The sequence below is a fragment of the Gymnoscopelus braueri genome (assembly GCF_963280865.1).
Source record: "Gymnoscopelus braueri genome assembly, chromosome: 6".
In the NCBI taxonomy this organism is placed as follows: domain Eukaryota; kingdom Metazoa; phylum Chordata; class Actinopteri; order Myctophiformes; family Myctophidae; genus Gymnoscopelus; species Gymnoscopelus braueri.
Genome location: NC_137607.1, coordinates 5,215,923 through 5,233,380, shown reverse-complemented (window position 1 = coordinate 5,233,380; position 17,458 = coordinate 5,215,923). Strand labels below are relative to the sequence as shown.

The 17,458-nt window shown below is 39.3% G+C and overlaps 2 protein-coding genes across 2 annotated transcripts; both read right to left on the bottom strand.

Annotated features, from left to right (window-relative positions):
• Positions 1-2,375: 2,375 nt before the first annotated feature.
• Positions 2,376-4,589, bottom strand: LOC308087078 (zinc finger protein RFP-like). The gene is made up of 2 exons (XM_080430739.1): positions 4,493-4,589; positions 2,376-4,244 (listed from the first exon to the last, which is right to left on the bottom strand). The coding sequence occupies exon 2, from the start codon at positions 4,233-4,235 to the stop codon at positions 2,595-2,597; it is 1,641 nt and encodes a 546-aa protein (XP_080286865.1). The 5' UTR covers positions 4,236-4,244; positions 4,493-4,589; the 3' UTR covers positions 2,376-2,594.
• Positions 4,590-7,284: 2,695 nt separating this feature from the next.
• Positions 7,285-15,205, bottom strand: LOC308086430 (uncharacterized protein; the record flags this gene model as incomplete). The annotated part of the gene is made up of 2 exons (XM_080429952.1): positions 7,285-9,782; positions 13,543-15,205. 2 exons carry the CDS (start codon positions 15,203-15,205, stop codon positions 8,035-8,037), a joined length of 3,411 nt encoding a protein of 1,136 aa, XP_080286078.1. The 3' UTR covers positions 7,285-8,034.
• Positions 15,206-17,458: the final 2,253 nt, after the last annotated feature.

Sequence of the window (17,458 nt, the reverse complement as noted above, 5' to 3'; positions counted from 1 at the left end):
TCTTTTGAAGGAGACACATTTTTAAGTTTTTGACAGGATCCAAACATCAACCAAATTAACACAGTTTGCAGTACAATATTTTTATACAACCTATACCATCAATTTACTTTGTTCTACCTCAGACAATGATATCTCAAAAACTAAAGCCTTTTTTTGGAGATTTGTTCCTCTAATTGCATAATTCTGCATTTGCTGAGCATCAAAATGTTTTCATGGGTACTGACGCCATCTACTGGCTGTGATGGTGGATTCCAGTGTCTGCTTCACCTTCTTGTGTACCCAGGCCTTCTTCAAGTGAATGATCTTCATTTGTTTAAAGGTTCCTGGAGGCCTCAGTGTCTTGAGACAAAATATACATTCATCCTAATCTTTGATGTCCAATGTAGGATGCAACCTCATGTTCCCTTAAACATTTTTTATTCATACATTTTTGCCCTTTGCCGTTATTTGGGCCTTAAGATTTGACTTTCCTCCCTGTCTGCCGTAGTAGTAGTAGGGGTAGTTTTATGGTTTATAGTATTATGATTATAAATGTTATTGTAATTTGGCTTTATAAAGTATTTGTAATATTATGTTGTCAATAACATACTGTGGCACTGTGCTCTCTCAGTCTGGACTTATGCCCTTGACAGAAATATATATATGGCCTATAAGACCTCAGTGGCCTTGATGTCCCGCCCACACTTTTAATATCACCATTTTCTCCTTAGACCTCTTTCCTGTCATCATCATCATAACCTTTATTTCAACTCGGAGTACAGTTGAGGGGCAGGCCCTCATTTTCAATGTAGCCGAGATACAGAACACAATAATCAACAGGAATATATATAATATACATTAATCAATATTAAATCAGAAGACTAAAACAGATAGACCAGAAAAAAATTAAAGCAGTTATACTCTGGAACAAAAGTGTTGGAACCTTGAGCATCAGGAAGTCACTCAAGTGGGTCTGGTAGGGACTAGGGTTCTGATCCAACCTAGAACAAATATAAAGGGGGGAGCATTCCTGAGATTGCTTTAAAAATAAACAGATACCAGTGCTTATCACGCCTCTTAGAGAGAGAGAGAGAGAGAGAGAGGATAAGCCTGCGTTCCCGTAGAGAGTACAGTAATGGGTACCATAACTGTCACCAGTTACCCATCTTAAGGCAGAATGGTACACAGTGTCAAGGTGCTTTAATATTGATGGGGCAGCAATCCTATAGATAATGTCCCCATAATCTAAAACTGAGAGAAAAGTGGCTTTAATAATTGTTTTTTTACAACCAATTTTTTTGTCTTATTTTGTGACAATGTGAAATTTAAATGACAATTTCTCATCAAGCCAAATGCCAAGGTACTTATATTCTGAGACCCTCTCAATTGTAGAGCCATTCGAAGAGATTATGGCTAAATGGTCATGGTTGGTGGTTCTTCTAGCCCTAGTGAATACCATGAACTTAGTTTTGCTTGCATTCAGAACAAGCCTATGCTCAACCAGGGCATCCTGGAGAGCATTGAAAGCAAGCTGCAGATTCCTAGTGGCAAGCTGGGCTGTGTCGGCAACACAGTGACCGTGTTGTCTGCGTAAAGATGGGCATGGCAGTCATTGAGAGCAGAAATAATATTATTGATATATAAAGTAAAAAGGACGGGGCCTAAGATTGAGCCCTGGGGGACACCCATGGAGACTGGTCGGAACTCAGACTGAGTGCCCCCGGACAACATTGACACGGGCAACACCAGTGTCTTTTGTCGGGATTCTGAATTCTTATCCCCCCCCGACTCTCCATCCGCATCTTCAAATGAATCCAGTGACTCTGATTAGTCCAGGGCTGAGTGTGGATGAACTTTTAACTCTTTTAGTTTCTTCAAATATTGTCAATTTGTAAATATACCAATACATTATTTTGTGAGATAAGCAGCTTTTCATATATGTCTTTTTCATGTAGGCCTATTTATTTCACTGGAAGTTATAACATGTATTAAAAATAAAATCCTCCCTAAGTTAAAATATGTGTTTCTTAAAATCATTGTTTTATTTGATGGAGGCCTCTTTGTCTTTGAAACAATATATGCATTAATACTAACCATTAGTGTCAGAATTAGATGTAGAATTACCGGTATATGTTTGTGGTTGCATTTAACATCAGTATAACATTATTATTACTTTAGTTAAAATGGTCCAAGTTATTACCTTCTGAAAAGTAAAAAGAAAAGAAAGTACCTTCTTCCATCTGATTATTGTGTTTTTATTGTGTTGTGTAAACACTGAAAACATAAAAAGAAGGGAACACCCTACATTCAGGACACGATTCACCACTACACCCTGTCCCACAACCAACATCTTGAGATGAATGCAATGAAATAAATTATACAATCAAGTGATCAATCTCACAGACATAGAAAATATTTAAGCTAAACTCCATCTATTAGTCTTTGGCTGTACTTCAGACATGTACATTTATCTTGAGTTTAATAGAATACATCTGTTATGATTATGAACAACAGTTAAATGGCTTGATTTGAACTGACAGAAAATAAACGTGTAAATTAATCCTTACATATATACATTTGTTGTCTTAAATGAAAACAAACATTTTCATTTAAGTCTAATTTGAGTGCTTGACAGGAGAGATGATCAGAGGAACAGCATTCTTACCACTATAATTAGGGAAAGGATTAAAGTATGGATAGAGTTTGTCAGTGAAGGTGCAGCCAGTGAAAGAGTAGAGATGACCTCTGGTCTCCACATCATAAAAGGAGACCAGACCCTCCTCATAATCCACAAACACTCCCACTTTCTGGAGCGTTTCTCTTACAGGTAGCAAGACACCTACAAGAGCCTTGTACTCATTTTCATTCCTCATACATATTGTCCAGTAACCGTTGCTGGGTGCTATCTGGCTGCTTGATCCCTTCCTGTTGATGGACTCACTGGCTAGTCCTATTGTCCAGTGAGTCTTCCCTTTAACTTCAACCTCATAGTAAAATCTTCCTGAGGAGAAGCCTTGTTTTCCTAAGACAGAGACTGACAAAGAGAATCTCCGTGTGTTGTCTGAGAGAACCTTCCATATCTCTCCATGACTCACTTGTTTTCCATCCTCAGACAAGAAGAGTTTGCGGTGTGCTGTATCAGGGTCCAGAGTTACATCCACTGCATATTGCTGGATCCTCCTCAGCTCAGTACCACCCATCCTCTTCTCCATCTCTTGACCGAGTGTCTTCTCCAGCTGAGCCACAGCTGTCCTCACAGTCTCCCCATATGAAGAGTGATAGACATTGACCTTTGTCCAGTCCTTGGTGGGAGGAGGGGTGTTGATGGATGGTAAGTTCCGGAAGAAGTGGAGGTGGTCCTCAGTGTGTAAGAGCTGTTTCAGCTCAGAGCTTCTCTTCTTTAACTGAGTTATTTCCTGTTCCAGCTGTTTATTGAAACCCTCAGCCTGTTTCTGTGTGGTTTTCTGCTTCTCTTCAATAACATAAATGACCTCAGCCTGGCATCTCTCAATACAGCTGATCAGAGCAGTGAAGACCTGCACGCTGTCTGTTATCTCCCTGTCTGCATCTTTCAGGCTGAGATCTACTGAGTGTTTGACCTCCCGAATCTTCAGTTGTCTCTGTTGGATCATCCGCTGAACTTCAGCCTCTGTCACTTCCAGCTCAGCCTTCTTTCCTTCATATTCTTCTTTCAGAGATACGATTTGATGTAACTTGTGGTCTGACTCAGTGCAGAAGTGACAAACACACATGTGGTCAGTCTTACAGAACAGCTCCAGAGGTCTGTCATGTTTCTTACACAGAATGTCTTCCAGGTTCTTTACAGGGTCGATTAGTTTGTGTCGTTTAAACGCAGAGACTCTCTGATGAGGCTCCAGGTGAGTCTTACAGTAGGAGGCCAGACACACCAGGCAGGACTTCACAGCATTGTGCTTGGTCGCAATACAAAAGTCACAGGAGACTTCATCTGATTTAGCAGACTCTTGGTTTGTGTTGGAATTTCTTTTCAGCTGCTGTGTCTTCCTGAACTGATCAGCCATCTCAGAAATGAAAGTATTGACAAAGACTTCTGGTCTCTTATTAAAGGTTCTGTTACATAGTGGACACAGACACACATCATTAGTGTCCCAGTAATGTGTGACACAGGTTTTACAGTAGTTGTGTCCACATGGAGTGGTGATTGGATCAGTGAACACATCCAGACAGATAGAACACAGGAACTGGTCTTCAGACAGGAGACTGCTGGCAGACGCCATTTCTAAACACTGAGAATAAAGATGAAAGTATATCAGATCAGATGTAGTTCCTGAATGCTACTTCTCACAGTTTAATAGTTATGAATCTGTCAAAACATTTGACAGATGTTTCTGACCGTACTAACATGCACATTTTACCAATTGAAAGATTGGACAGGGGAATGTCAAAGAAATATGAAAACAGGTAAAACATGTCTGGATTCAGTTGTAGCTTTTATTCTGTTAATGAATAATACATCATTATCTGCTGTACTCACGTGTCTTTTTAAGTATTTCTGTGTAAGTTCTGTCGAATGAAGGTTTTGTTTTGAGAGTGTGTGTGTGTGTGTGTGTGTGTGTGTGTGTGTGTGTGTGTGTGTGTGTGTGTGTGTGTGTGTGTGTGTGTGTGTGTGTGTGTGTGTGTGTGTGTGTGTGTGTGTGTGTGTGTGTGTGTGTGTGTGTGTGTGTGTGTGTGTGTGTGTGTGTGGCAACAAGTATTGTCAGTATTTTGCTTTCAGTTTAGATTTAGGGAAACACTCCTCCTCCTTCTCTGTTAACCCTTCACAACCTCTTCTTCTCTAAATGGCTTCACCTGAAGTTATTTAGCAATAATAAGAGTTTTACCATTCATTCAGTCAAGAGTTCCAGTTAAATAATTTGAAAGATATTGTTGCAGACTGTTATCTTTTATTATAATCATACAGTATATTGTTATTGTTTGTTTCTAAAGAAAATAATAGATAAAAAGAGTGTTTTTTACCTAGCTGTTAGGGGCTGGTGGCATCAGAGAGTGAAGTGGATAGACGAATAACCTACTTTTAAAGGTAACAGTCATTTGGTAACCTACATATAATTATTTAGTGATCGGTCTCCTTACTTTAATAATAATTACATACTTATACAAACCTTTTGGATTTTTAATTTCATACAAAGCAGTTTTCAAAGCAGCACTATTCATACAAAGCAGTTTTGGACAGGATCCAAACATCAACCATGTTGTACATATTTTTCACTCTTCATACCAGTAACCTGTAAGCTGATTGTATGACGTTCTGTATAGTTGTGTGTATATCTGTCTCTTATATGTCATCATGATTTGTGTGCATGGGGATCTCATCTTAAACAAGTTAAGTGCTTAATGAGTCTTCCAGTTTAGTAGACCTTGTATTGTGAATTTGTACTTCCATGTACTGTTGTTCTTATGTCTTACTAAATAAAGTACATCAATCAATCAATCAATCAATCAAAACCAAATAAACACATTTTGCAGTAAAATATTTGTATACACCCACAACCATCCATTTAAGAAACATGGTTTTACTTTGTTCTACCTCGGGCAATGACATCTAAAAAAATAAAGCCTTTTTTGGAGATTTGTTCCTCTAATTACATAATTCTGCATTTGCTGAGCATCAAAATGTTTTCATGGGTACTGACGCCATCTACTGGCTGTGATGGTGGATTCCAGTGTCTGCTTCACCTGCTTGTACCCACCTTCTTCAAGTGAATGGTCTTCGTTTAAAGGTTCCTGGAGGCCTCAGTGTCTTGAGACAAAATATACATTCATGCTAATCTTTAATGTCCAATGTCCAATCGATACACTTATTTGTTTTAGCTCTTGCTCATTTGATTTTCCTATTTGTCTCATCTATTTAAGAAAGTAGATAGCTGATATATTGCACTTTTACCTTAGCGCTAGGTATACTCTTAGTTGCTTGTTTTAGAAGAGAATGCACTTAAGACTTCTGGTGATTAGTAGTTTTGTTCCCTACCTATGTTGAATGCACTTTTTGTAAGTCGCTTTTGATAAAAGCGTCTGCTAAATGACTGTAATGTAATGTAATGTAGGATGCAACCTCATGTTCCCCCCAACAAAAAAAAAATGACAGTATACTGTATATGTTTGCTCTTTGCCGCTATTTGGGCCTTGAGGACCAACTTTCCCACCTGTCTTCCAGAATAGTGGTAGATGTAGTTTTGTTAGCTTTTAGTTTTGTAATATTATGTTGTCAATAACATACTGTATACTATTTATTTAAATTCATGTGGCGTTATGAGTTGCAGTGTGAACTCTGTGTGTGCATGCATCAGGGCATGAACTTCACAGAAGCCATGAAGGCCACGTTACTGTGCCCTCTCAGTTTGGACTTATGCCCTTGAAAGAATTATATGCCCTAAGGCCACAGTGGCCTTGATGTCCTGCCCACACTGCCCCAATAAATAACACCATTTTCTCCTCTGACCTCTTTCCTGTCAACATGCTTTTTAGACACCAGTGTCTTTCGTTGAGATTCTGAATAGTTTTCTCCTCTTGACTCTCCATCCACATCTTCAAATGAGTCCAGTGACTCTGATTAGTCCAGGGCTGAGCATGGATGAACTTTTGACCCAGGAGTTTCTACAAATAATGTCAATTTGTAAATATAACAATACATTATTTTGTGAATAAAGAGCCAGTATATAGGCTGTCTTTTTCATGTATTTATTTGACTGTAAAAATGTAATCCTCCATAACCCTTAAGTTAAGATATATATAGCCTACTGTATGTATTTTTTTAAATCATTGTTTTATTTGATGGCTTTGCTGCCCTGCCATTTGGTCTTTGTACCCTCAAAAAATGTACAACCTCAAAGACTAAATGACCATGCCCCTAAAATGTTGACATTTCAGGACTGGCGTGTGTCTGTGCTTTGCTTGGGCTTTGAGTTATGATGTGTATTTCAGAAAGAGAAGAAACCAACATCTATTTAGTATACACTATACAGCAAATTTGTTAGTGTTAATTTAACTTTGAAACTGTGGACACTTAATGGTACATTTATTTTACTTTGAGAGTTAAATGAACAGTCAGTATTTTACAGTGTAACAGGATCAAAGCAGCAGGGCTGAATACACCTCAATGTGTGAACAGTGAACCATAACTAGTTCACTGTATTATGCTTTATGATTCAATGATCAGAAAAATGTCAGACTTAGTTTTTGTTCCACTCCAAACTGAATGAACGTTTATTCTCAACACAATTATTGTGACATGGCAGATTAACATATAATCAGTATAACTGCTTCAAATAGAAACCATCTCTTCTTTATTTTCTCAACTACTATGAAGCTAAACTGCTTTAATCATATCATTTCAATGACATTTTACTTATAATTATACATTTCTATTATTTAATGTAGTGTGAAATCAAAATGCAAAAAACAATTAATCTGACATGTTATTATTACCATCTGATAAGTATCTGATTCAGTTCAATCTGATTATTGTGTTTTTATCGTGTTCAGTTTACACAAAAAACAAGGGAACGCCTTGGGATGTTGAGTTGGGCCCGGACGGCTGGCGTAGCGGTCCAGGCACCTAGGTTGCTAATGCTAACGCCTGACGCCTGCGTGTTGGGGGTTCGAATTCCGATCCGGACGACCTTTGCTGCGTGTCACGCCCCATCTCTCTCTCTCCCCATTTCCTGTCAGTCTACTGTAAACTATCAATGAAGGCAGAAAAAGCCAAAAACATATCTTTAAAAAAAATACAAATAAGAGAAGAATGCTGAGTTGAACTTAAGTTCATGCAATAAAATAAAATTTACAATCAAGTCCTTGAAAAAAAATTGACAAGATTTCAACAGTATCACAGAGAGAGAATACATAAGGAAAACTAATTTACCATTCAGGCAGTATGAACAACAGTTAAATGACTTGATTTGACTTGATTTTGAAAAATGAACCTGTACATTAATTAACCCTTCCATCCACACACATTTGTTGTCTTAAATGAAAACCAAACCTTTCGTGTAAAAAAACAAACACCTGAGGCTTAGGCTAATCTGTGTGATGGACAGGAGAGATGATCAGAGGAGCAGAGTTTTTACATCCTCTATTAAATCCAGGACAGAAGAATGGGTAGAGTTTCTCAGTGAAGGTGCAGCCAGTGTAAGAGTGGATATTAACTCCCGTCTCCACATCATAAAAGGAGACCAGGCCCTCCTCATAATCCACAAACACTCCCACTTTCTGGGGCTTCTCTCGTACAGGGAGGAGGACACGAGGGTCAGCAGCAGCATAGTACTCATTTCCATTAATCATATCTATAGTCCAGTAACCGCTGTTGGGTCCCCGTGTGATTGAATCCAGCTTCCTGTCGATGGACTCTCTGGCCACTCCTAAATACCAGCGAGTCTTGTCTTTAACCTGAACCTCATAGTAAAATCTTCCTGAGGAGAAGCTTTGTTTTCCTAACACAAAGATATATGAAGAGAATCTCTGTGTGTTGTCTTGGAGGTTCTTCCTTATGTCGTCATGATTCACTTGTTTTCCATCCTCAGACAGGATGAGAGTGTCGTGTGCTGTATCAGGGTCCAGAGTTACATCCACTGCATATTGTTGGATCCTCCTCAGCTCAGCATCACCCATCTTCTTCTCCATCTCTTTACTGAGTGTCTTCTCCAGCTGAGCCACAGCTGTCCTCACAGTCTCCCCATATGAAGACCGGTGGACATTGACCTTTGTCCAGTCCTTGGTGGGTGGAGGGGGGTTGATGGATTGTATATTCTGGAGGAAGTGGATGTGGTCTTCAGTGTGTGAGAGCTGCTTCAGCTCAGAGCTTCTCTTCTTTAACTCAGTGATCTCCTGTTCCATCTCTTTAATGAAGCCTTCAGCCTGTTTTTCTATGGTTTTCTGCTTCTCTTCAATAACATCAATGAGCTCAGCCTGGCTTCTCTCAATACAGCTAATCAGAGCAGTGAAGATCTGCACACTGTCTGCCATCTCCCTGTCTGCATCTTTCTTACTGAGATCTACTGATTGTTTGACCTCCAGAATCTTCAGTTGTCTCTGTTGGATCATCCACTGAACTTCAGCCTCTGACTTTCCCAGCTCAGCCTTCTTTCTTTCATATTCTTCCTTCAGAGATACAATCTGATGTAGCCTGTGGTCTGACTCAGTGCAGAACTGACAAACACACATGTGGTCAGTCTTACAGAACAGCTCCAGAGGTCTGTCATGTTTCTTACACAGAATGTCTTCCAGGTTATTAACAGGGTCGATTAGCTTGTGTCGTTTAAACGCAGAGACTCTCTGATGAGGCTCCAGGTGAGTCTCACAGTAGGAGGCCAGACACACCAGACAGGACTTCACAGCACTGAGCTTGGTCTCAGTACAAAAGTCACAGGAGACTTCATCTGATTGAGCAGGTTCTTGGTTTGTGTTGGAACTTCTTTTCAGCTGCTGTGTCTTCCTGAACTGATCAGCCATCTCAGAAATGAAAGTATTGACAAAGACTTCTGGTCTCTTATTAAAGGTCTTTTTACATAGTGGACACAGACACACATCATTAGTGTCCCAGTAATGTGTGATACAGGTTTTACAGTAGTTGTGTCCACATGGAGTGGTGATTGGATCAGTGAACACATCCAGACAGATAGAACACAGGAACTGGTCTTCAGACAGGAGACTGCTGGCAGACGCCATTTCTAAACACTGAGAATAAAGATGAAAGTATATCAGATCAGATGAGATCAGATGTAGTTCTTGAATGCTACTTCTCACAGCTTTATAGTTATGAATCTGGTCTGGATTGTTTTTGAATAGCGCACAAAAATGTTGACAGATGTACATTTTACCAATTGAAAGACTGGACAGGGCCCAGGGGAATTTCAAGAAATATGAAAATAGGTAAACATCATGCCTGGATACAGTTGCAGCTTTTATTCTGTTAATGAATAATACATCATTAACTGCTGTACTCACGTGTCTTTAAGTTGTCTTCTGTCGAATGAAGGTTTTGTAGACAGTGTGTGCTCAGTGCTACAGTGCTACTACAAGTATGTCAGCACTTTAGTTTCAGTTTAGATTTACTGAGAAACTCCTCCTCCTGGTAGCTGTTAACCCTTCACAACCTCCTCTTCTCTACCATTTACTTTTCCTTCGAGGTGGAAAGACTGGTGATGCCAGGTTAACCATTTACACTATTCACGAGAGAGGGAGAAAGGAAAAACCTTGATATTTAGTTTTGCTGTTTGTCTTTATGTTAGTGTTGCCTGTTGCATTCAGATTGATCTCCCTGGTTTTGTGTGTGTGTGTGTGTGTGTGTGTGTGTGTGTGTGTGTGTGTGTGTGTGTGTGTGTGTGTGTGTGTGTGTGTGTGTCTGCCTGTGTGTGTGTGTCTGCCTGTGTGTGTGTGCCTGTGTGTGCGCGTGCACTCCTGCCTGGCTTCTTTGTATATTTAATATATGATAATATTACTCAATTCTCTAGCTATAGTAAGGCCGCTCATATAGAATTTCATGGGATGAGTTTATGCCCATGAGGCTGGTGGTCAAAGGTCAAAGGCCTTGGAGATAAAGGATAAAGGTATAAAGGTCTCCATGTACCAAGTTATTTAGCAATAATTAGAGTTTTACAATTCATTCAGTCAAAGGTTTCAGCCTGTTATCTTTTATTATAATCATACAGTATATAGGCTATTGTTAGTTTGTTTCTAAATAAGAAAACAAGAAATAAAAAAGTGTATTTAAAATGATAAAGAATTGTCTCTTGAATGTGTCAGTTTGTATTATATATTTTTTTAAAATCTGTTTAAAGTGCTGGCTGCCTGTTAGGGGCTGGTGGCATCAGATAGTGAAGTGAATAGACAAATAACCTACTTGTCTTCTCTAAGGACACCCCATTCGGATGCTATCAATGCATGTACATAAGTGACATTCGTGGGTGATTGGTCTCCTTACTTTAATAATAAGTGATACTCTAGTCTACATATACTAACCTTTTGGATTTCTCATTTCCTGTTCAACTTCCGGCTATAATTCATAATGTGTTTAAGTGTATATTATATACATTTCAAAGATCAGATGGACAAAGGTATTCACTATTCATAAAATCTTTGCTTTATGTGTGCAGTAACTGGGAGACATTCTGATCATCATTTCCAGAGATATCTTTTGAAGCAGCCAAAATGTTCACCATTTTAAGTTTTGGACAGGATAAAAACATCAACCAAATTAACACATTTGGCAGATTTTTTTTAATACTACCACAACCATCCATTTAAGAAAAAAACATGATTTTACTTTGTTCTACCTCGGGCAATGACATCTCAAAAAATAAAGCCTTTTTTGGAGAGTTGTTCCTCTAATTACATAATTCTGCATTTGCTGAGCATCAAAATGTTTCCATGGGTACTGACGCCATCTACTGGCTGTGATGGTGGATTCCAGTGTCTGCTTCACCTGCTTGTACCCAGGCCTTCTTCAAGTGAATGATCTTCATTTGTTAAAGGTTCCTGGAGGCCTCAGTGTCTTGAGACAAAATATACATTCATGCTAATCTTTAATGTCCAATGTCCAATCGATACACTTCTTTGTTTTAGCTCTTGCATATTTGATTTTCCTATTTGTCTCATCTGTTTAAGAAAGTAGATAGCTGATATATTGCACTTTTACCTTAGCGCTAGGTATACTCTTAGTTGCTTGTTTTAGAAGAGAATGCACGTAAGACTTCTGGTGATTAGTAGTTTCGTTCCCTACCTATGTTGAATGCACTTATTGTAAGTCGCTTTTGATAAAAGCGTCTGCTAAATGACTGTAATGTAATGTAATGTAATGTAATGTAGGATGCAACCTCATGTTCCCCCAAAACATTTTTTATTTACAGTATACTGTATATGTTTGCTCTTTGCCGCTATTTGGGCCTTGAGGACCAACTTTCCCACCTGTCTTCCAGAATAGTGGTAGGGGTAGTTTTGTTAGCTTTTAGTTTTGTAATATTATGTTGTCAATAACATACTGTATACTATTTATTTAAATTCATGTGGCGTTATGAGTTGCAGTGTGAACTCTGTGTGTGCATGCATCAGGGCAGGAATTTCACAGAAGCCATGAAGACCACGTTACTCTGCCCTCTCAGTTTGGACTTATGCCCTTGAAATAGATATATGCCTTAAGGCCACAGTGGCCTCGATGTCCCACCCACACTGCCCCAATTAATATCACCATTTTCTCCTCTGACCTCTTTCCTGTCAACATCAACGTTTTAGACACCAGTGTCTTTTGTTGAGATTCTGAATTATTTTCTCCTCTTGACTCTCCATCCTAATCTTCAAATGAGTCCAGTGACTCTGATTAGTCCATGGCTGAACGTGGATGATCTTTTGACTCAGGAGTTTCTATTAATTAAAGTTTAAATTTTTAAATATACCTATACATTATTTTGTGAAATAAACAGCTTTTTAATTTTTATATAGGTCTTTTTTATGTATTTATTTCACTGGAAGTTATACCATGTATTAAAAATAGAATCCTCCCTAATCCTTAAGTTAAAATATATAATGTATTTCTTAAAATCATTGTTTTTTTTTATGGCTTTGCTGCCCTGGCATTTGGTCTTTGCACCCTCAACAAATTGACAACCTCAAAGGCAAAATGACCATGCCCCTAAAATGATGACATTTCAGCACTGGTGTTCGTCCGTGCTTTGCTTGGGCTTTGAGTTATGAAAGAGAAGACACCAACATCTATTTATTATACAGCAAATTAGTGGGTGTTAATTTAACTTTGAAACTGTGGACACTTAATGGTCAATTCTTAAGCTTTGAGAGTTAAATGAACAAGTTCACTGTATTATGCTTTAAGATTCAATGATCAGAAAAATGTCAGACTTAGTTTTTGTTCCACTCCAAACAAACATTGTGACATGGCAGATTACATTTTCCATTTGTTTGTGGTTGGATTTAACATACAATCAGTATAACTGCTTCAAATACAAATCATCGTTTCTTTATTTTCAGAACTACTATGAAGCTAAACCCTGCTTTAATTGTATAATTTCAATGACATTAAACTTATTTATACATTGTTATTATTTAATTCAGTGTGAAATCAAAATGCAAAAAAAAAAAGAAATTAGACATGTTATTACCATCTGATAAGAGTCTGATTCAGTTCAATCTGATTATTGCGTTTTTATCATGTTGAGTTTACACAAAAAACAAGGGAGCGCCTTCATGACATGATCCACCCCTACACCCAGAGTCGTCCTACAACAGGAATGTTGAGTTAAACTGAAACTTATGCAATGCAATAAAATTAAATCTAATCAAATATACAATCAAGTCCTTGAAGAAATGTAGAAAAGATTACAACAGTATCACGACAGAGAATACATATTAAGGAGAACTACATTAACCATTCAGGCAGTATGAACAACAGTTAAATGGATTGATTTGACTTGATTTTAAAAATAAACCTGTACATTAATTAACCCTTCCATCCACACACATTTGTTGTCTTAAATGAAAAGCAACCCTTTCATTTAAAAATACAAACACCTTAGGATTAATCTGTGTGATGGACAGGAGAGATGATCAGAGGAGCAGAGTTTTTACCACCATCATTAAGTCCAGGACAGAAGAATGGACAGAGTTTCTCAGTGAAGGTGCAGCCAGTGAAAGAGTGGATATTAACTCCAGTCTCCACATCATAAAAGGAGACCAGACCCTCCTCATAATCCACAAACACTCCCACCTTCTGGACATGCTCTCGTACAGGGAGGAGGACAGCAGGGTCAGCAGCAGCATAGTACTCATTTCCATTCCTCAACCATAAAGTCCAGTAACCGTTGTTAGGGCTCTGTGTGATGGAATCCAGCTTCCTGTCGATGGACTCTCTGGCCACTCCTAAATGCCAGCGAGTCTTGTCTTTAACCTGAACCTCATAGTAAAATCTTCCTGAGGAGAAGCTTTGTTTTCCTAACACAAAGATATATGAAGAGAATCTCTGTGTGTTGTCCGGGAGAAGATCGTTTTCTATTTTTTTCTTCTTCTTTTTGTCTCCACGATTCACTTGCTTTCCATCCTCAGATAGGATGAGATGGGGATTTGCTGAGTTGGGGTCCAGAGTTACATCCACTGCATATTGCTGGATCCTCCTCAGCTTTGCATCATCCAGCTTCTTCTCTATCTCTTTACTGAGTGCTTTCTCTAGCTGAGCCACAGCTTTCCTCATGGTCCCCACATATGAAGACTGATGGATGGTGACCTTTGACCAGTCCCTGGTGGGTGGAGGGGTGTTGATGGATGTAAAGTTCTGGAGGAGGTGGAGGTAGTCTTCAGTGTGTAAGAGCTGTTTCAGCTCAGAGCTTCTCTTCTCTAACTCAGTGATTTCATGTTGCAGCTCTTTAATGAAGCCTTCAGCCTGTTTCCTTGTTGTTTTAACCGTCTTCTCAATCACATCAACAACCTCAGCCTGGCTCCTCTCAATACAGCTGCTCAGAGCAGTGAAGACCTGCACGCTGTCTGCTATCTCCCTGTCTGCATCGTTCAGGTTGAGATCTACTGAGTTTTTGACCTCCTGAATCTTCAGTTGTCTCTCCTGGATCATCTGCTGAACTTCAGCCTCTGTCTCTCCTAGCTCAGCCTTCTTTCCTTCACATTCCTCTTTCAGAGATATAATCTGATGTAACTTGTGGTCTGACTCAGTGCAGAAGTGACAAACACACATGTGGTCAGTCTTACAGAACAGCTCCAGAGGTCTGTCATGTTTCTTACACAGAATGTCTTCCAGGTTCTTTACAGGGTCGATTAGTTTGTGTCGTTTAAACGCAGAGACTCTCTGATGAGGCTCCAGGTGAGTCTCGCAGTAGGAGGCCAGACACACCAGGCAGGACTTCAGGGCCTTGAGCTTGGTCTCAGTACAAATGTCACAGGAGACTTCATCTGGTTTAGCAGGTTCTTGGTTTGTGTTGTAACTGTTTTCCAGCAGCAGCGACTTCCTGAACTGATCAGCCAACCCAGAAAGGCAAGTATTGACAAAGACACGTGGTCTCTTTTTGAAATATTTTTTACATAGTGGACACTGACGCCAATTAGTGTCCCAGTAATGTTCGATACAGGTTTTACAGTAGTTGTGTCCACATGGAGTGGTGATTGGATCAGTGAACACGTCCAGACAGATAGAACACAGGAACTGGTCTTCAGACAGGAGACTTCTGGCAAACGCCATTTCTACACATGAATGAATGAGAATAAAAATGGGAAAAGTACCAGTCACCAGAGGTAGTTTGTGAATGCTACGTATCACTGTATCGGTTAATAATTATGAATGTGGTCTGGATTGTGTGGGAAAATAGCACAATAATGTTGAGACGCCTATTCAAGTAGAACGAAGCCTTGAATGTAGCACTTGTGCACATGAGCTTTCATTGTTCTAGTTATCTTCTTTGATATAGAGAGAAACATTGTAATGTTTATGCCCTCCCTTGAAAACTGTGAGTCAGTACCACAGTACACTCACGTCATAGATTAGCGTAGATTTTAACCATTTAAAATTGACGGAGATGAGATAGATATTAAGATATTGTTTCATATGTTATATAGGCCTACATGCTATGAACTGTAAGGTGTACAGCCTATAGTGTATGTACTGTATGTATTTACCTTAAATCCAGGAGGCGGGGTCTTCTTGGCTCTGTCAGTCTCTCCCACAGCTACACGACAATCCTCTAAAAAGAACACGCACGCACGCACGCACGCACGCACGCACGCACGCACGCACGCACGCACGCACGCACGCACGCACGCACGCACGCACGCACACACACACACACACACACACACACACACACACACACACACACACACACACACACACACACACACACACACACACACACTTGAACAATGCAATATGTGATATAAACATTGTTCAAAGAGAGAACACACACACTATTGAAAAATGTGAGACGTCTGGCCATAGTAAACCTGACAGTGCCTGACAGCATGATGTTTAACACTGCTATTGCCTGGTCATTATTTACTAAGCGTAAATCTTCAGCATCGGAATGGGCATACATATCCCCACATCTGTGGAGGAACCCTGATCAGGAAACAGTAGAACCCCATTGATAGGGACAGCCAAACCCAAACACTGTGACAACCAATGTGTCAGAATGCATTTGAATGGTTAATAATTTGCTGTCAAAATAGCCCAAGTTATATAGAATAAATGATGCCCATTTCAACCCAAGACATTAAGCCTCACTCTATTTTAACATAGGTTGATGATGAGCAATTCACGTCAGTCGTCAGATATAAAGTGTGACAATTACATGGTCTCCCCTAGTTGTCATGTTTACCAATTGAATGATTGGAGTGGGGAATTTAAAATAATAGCTTTTATTCTCTGTTAATTAATAATCCATCATTATCTGCTGTACTCACCTGTCTTTAAGTTGTCAGTATTTCTGTGTAAGTCCTGTTGACTGAAGGTTTTGTAGAGCTTGTGCTGTCAGTGTCACCATCCAAACCACTGTCACCGTTTTACTAAGTTTAGATTTACTGAGAAACTCCTGGAGCTGCCCTTCCTCACAGCTTCCAGTTCACACCTCTCTGCCCCTGCATGTGCTCTGGGCTACAGCAGCCCCTGGCTGGGGTACCACGGTCTAGCATTGCCACCTTGTGGAAATATAACCCTGAAACATACGAGCATCATGTGAACCATGGCTAGGTGGAAAGTAACTAAGTACTGTAGTCAAGTACTGTACTTATACAAGGAATTTTCACTTTACTGGATTATTTAAAAATGTCAGTACTTTTACTTCTACTGCACTACATCTCAGAGGCAAATATTGTACTTTTTACTCCACTACAATTATTTGAAAACTTTTGTTAGATTTGTATTATTCTGTTAGATTTCTATTGTCATCATCCCCCTGTTGGTTGATGATGACAATAGAAATCACATTAGAAATAAAAAAGGTATGATACGACAGCAGCTGTGACAACACAGAAATGTGTGTGAGGAGGAATCAATTGGCATAATGACTAAATTGGGGAGAAAAAAAGGGGGTACAAAAGTATTGGCTATAGGCCTACTCTAAATCAAATCTATTTTTAAAGGTAGTGTTCAAAAGGTAGTAGTTACGCAGTAGTAATATTATACTTATATAATAAATAATACTAATATTATTATTACTATTATTATTATTATTATTATTATTATTATGTATCAATATTTATTTATATGCGCATGCGTGAAGCTTGCACTGGCCTTATCAGCTGCCACGACCAACCACCAGCAAGCAGTTTCCACAACAACCAACTGTGTCCAATCACAGCTCGTCGGTCCGCCCGGACCATGGGACTGTGTGTAGCCTCAACACGCCTCTTTCCTCCTTCCCTTACGTGACAGACTGTTGCCATGTCCGCTTATTATAAGCGACTTTGGGCTTCTTTTTCTGTAAAGTTGCTTGTAAAT

Bases quoted from the DNA above. Each gene is read 5' to 3' on its own strand.
- LOC308087078 (XM_080430739.1), bottom strand. From the start codon at position 4,235: ATGGCGTCTGCCAGCAGTCTCCTGTCTGAAGACCAGTTCCTGTGTTCT.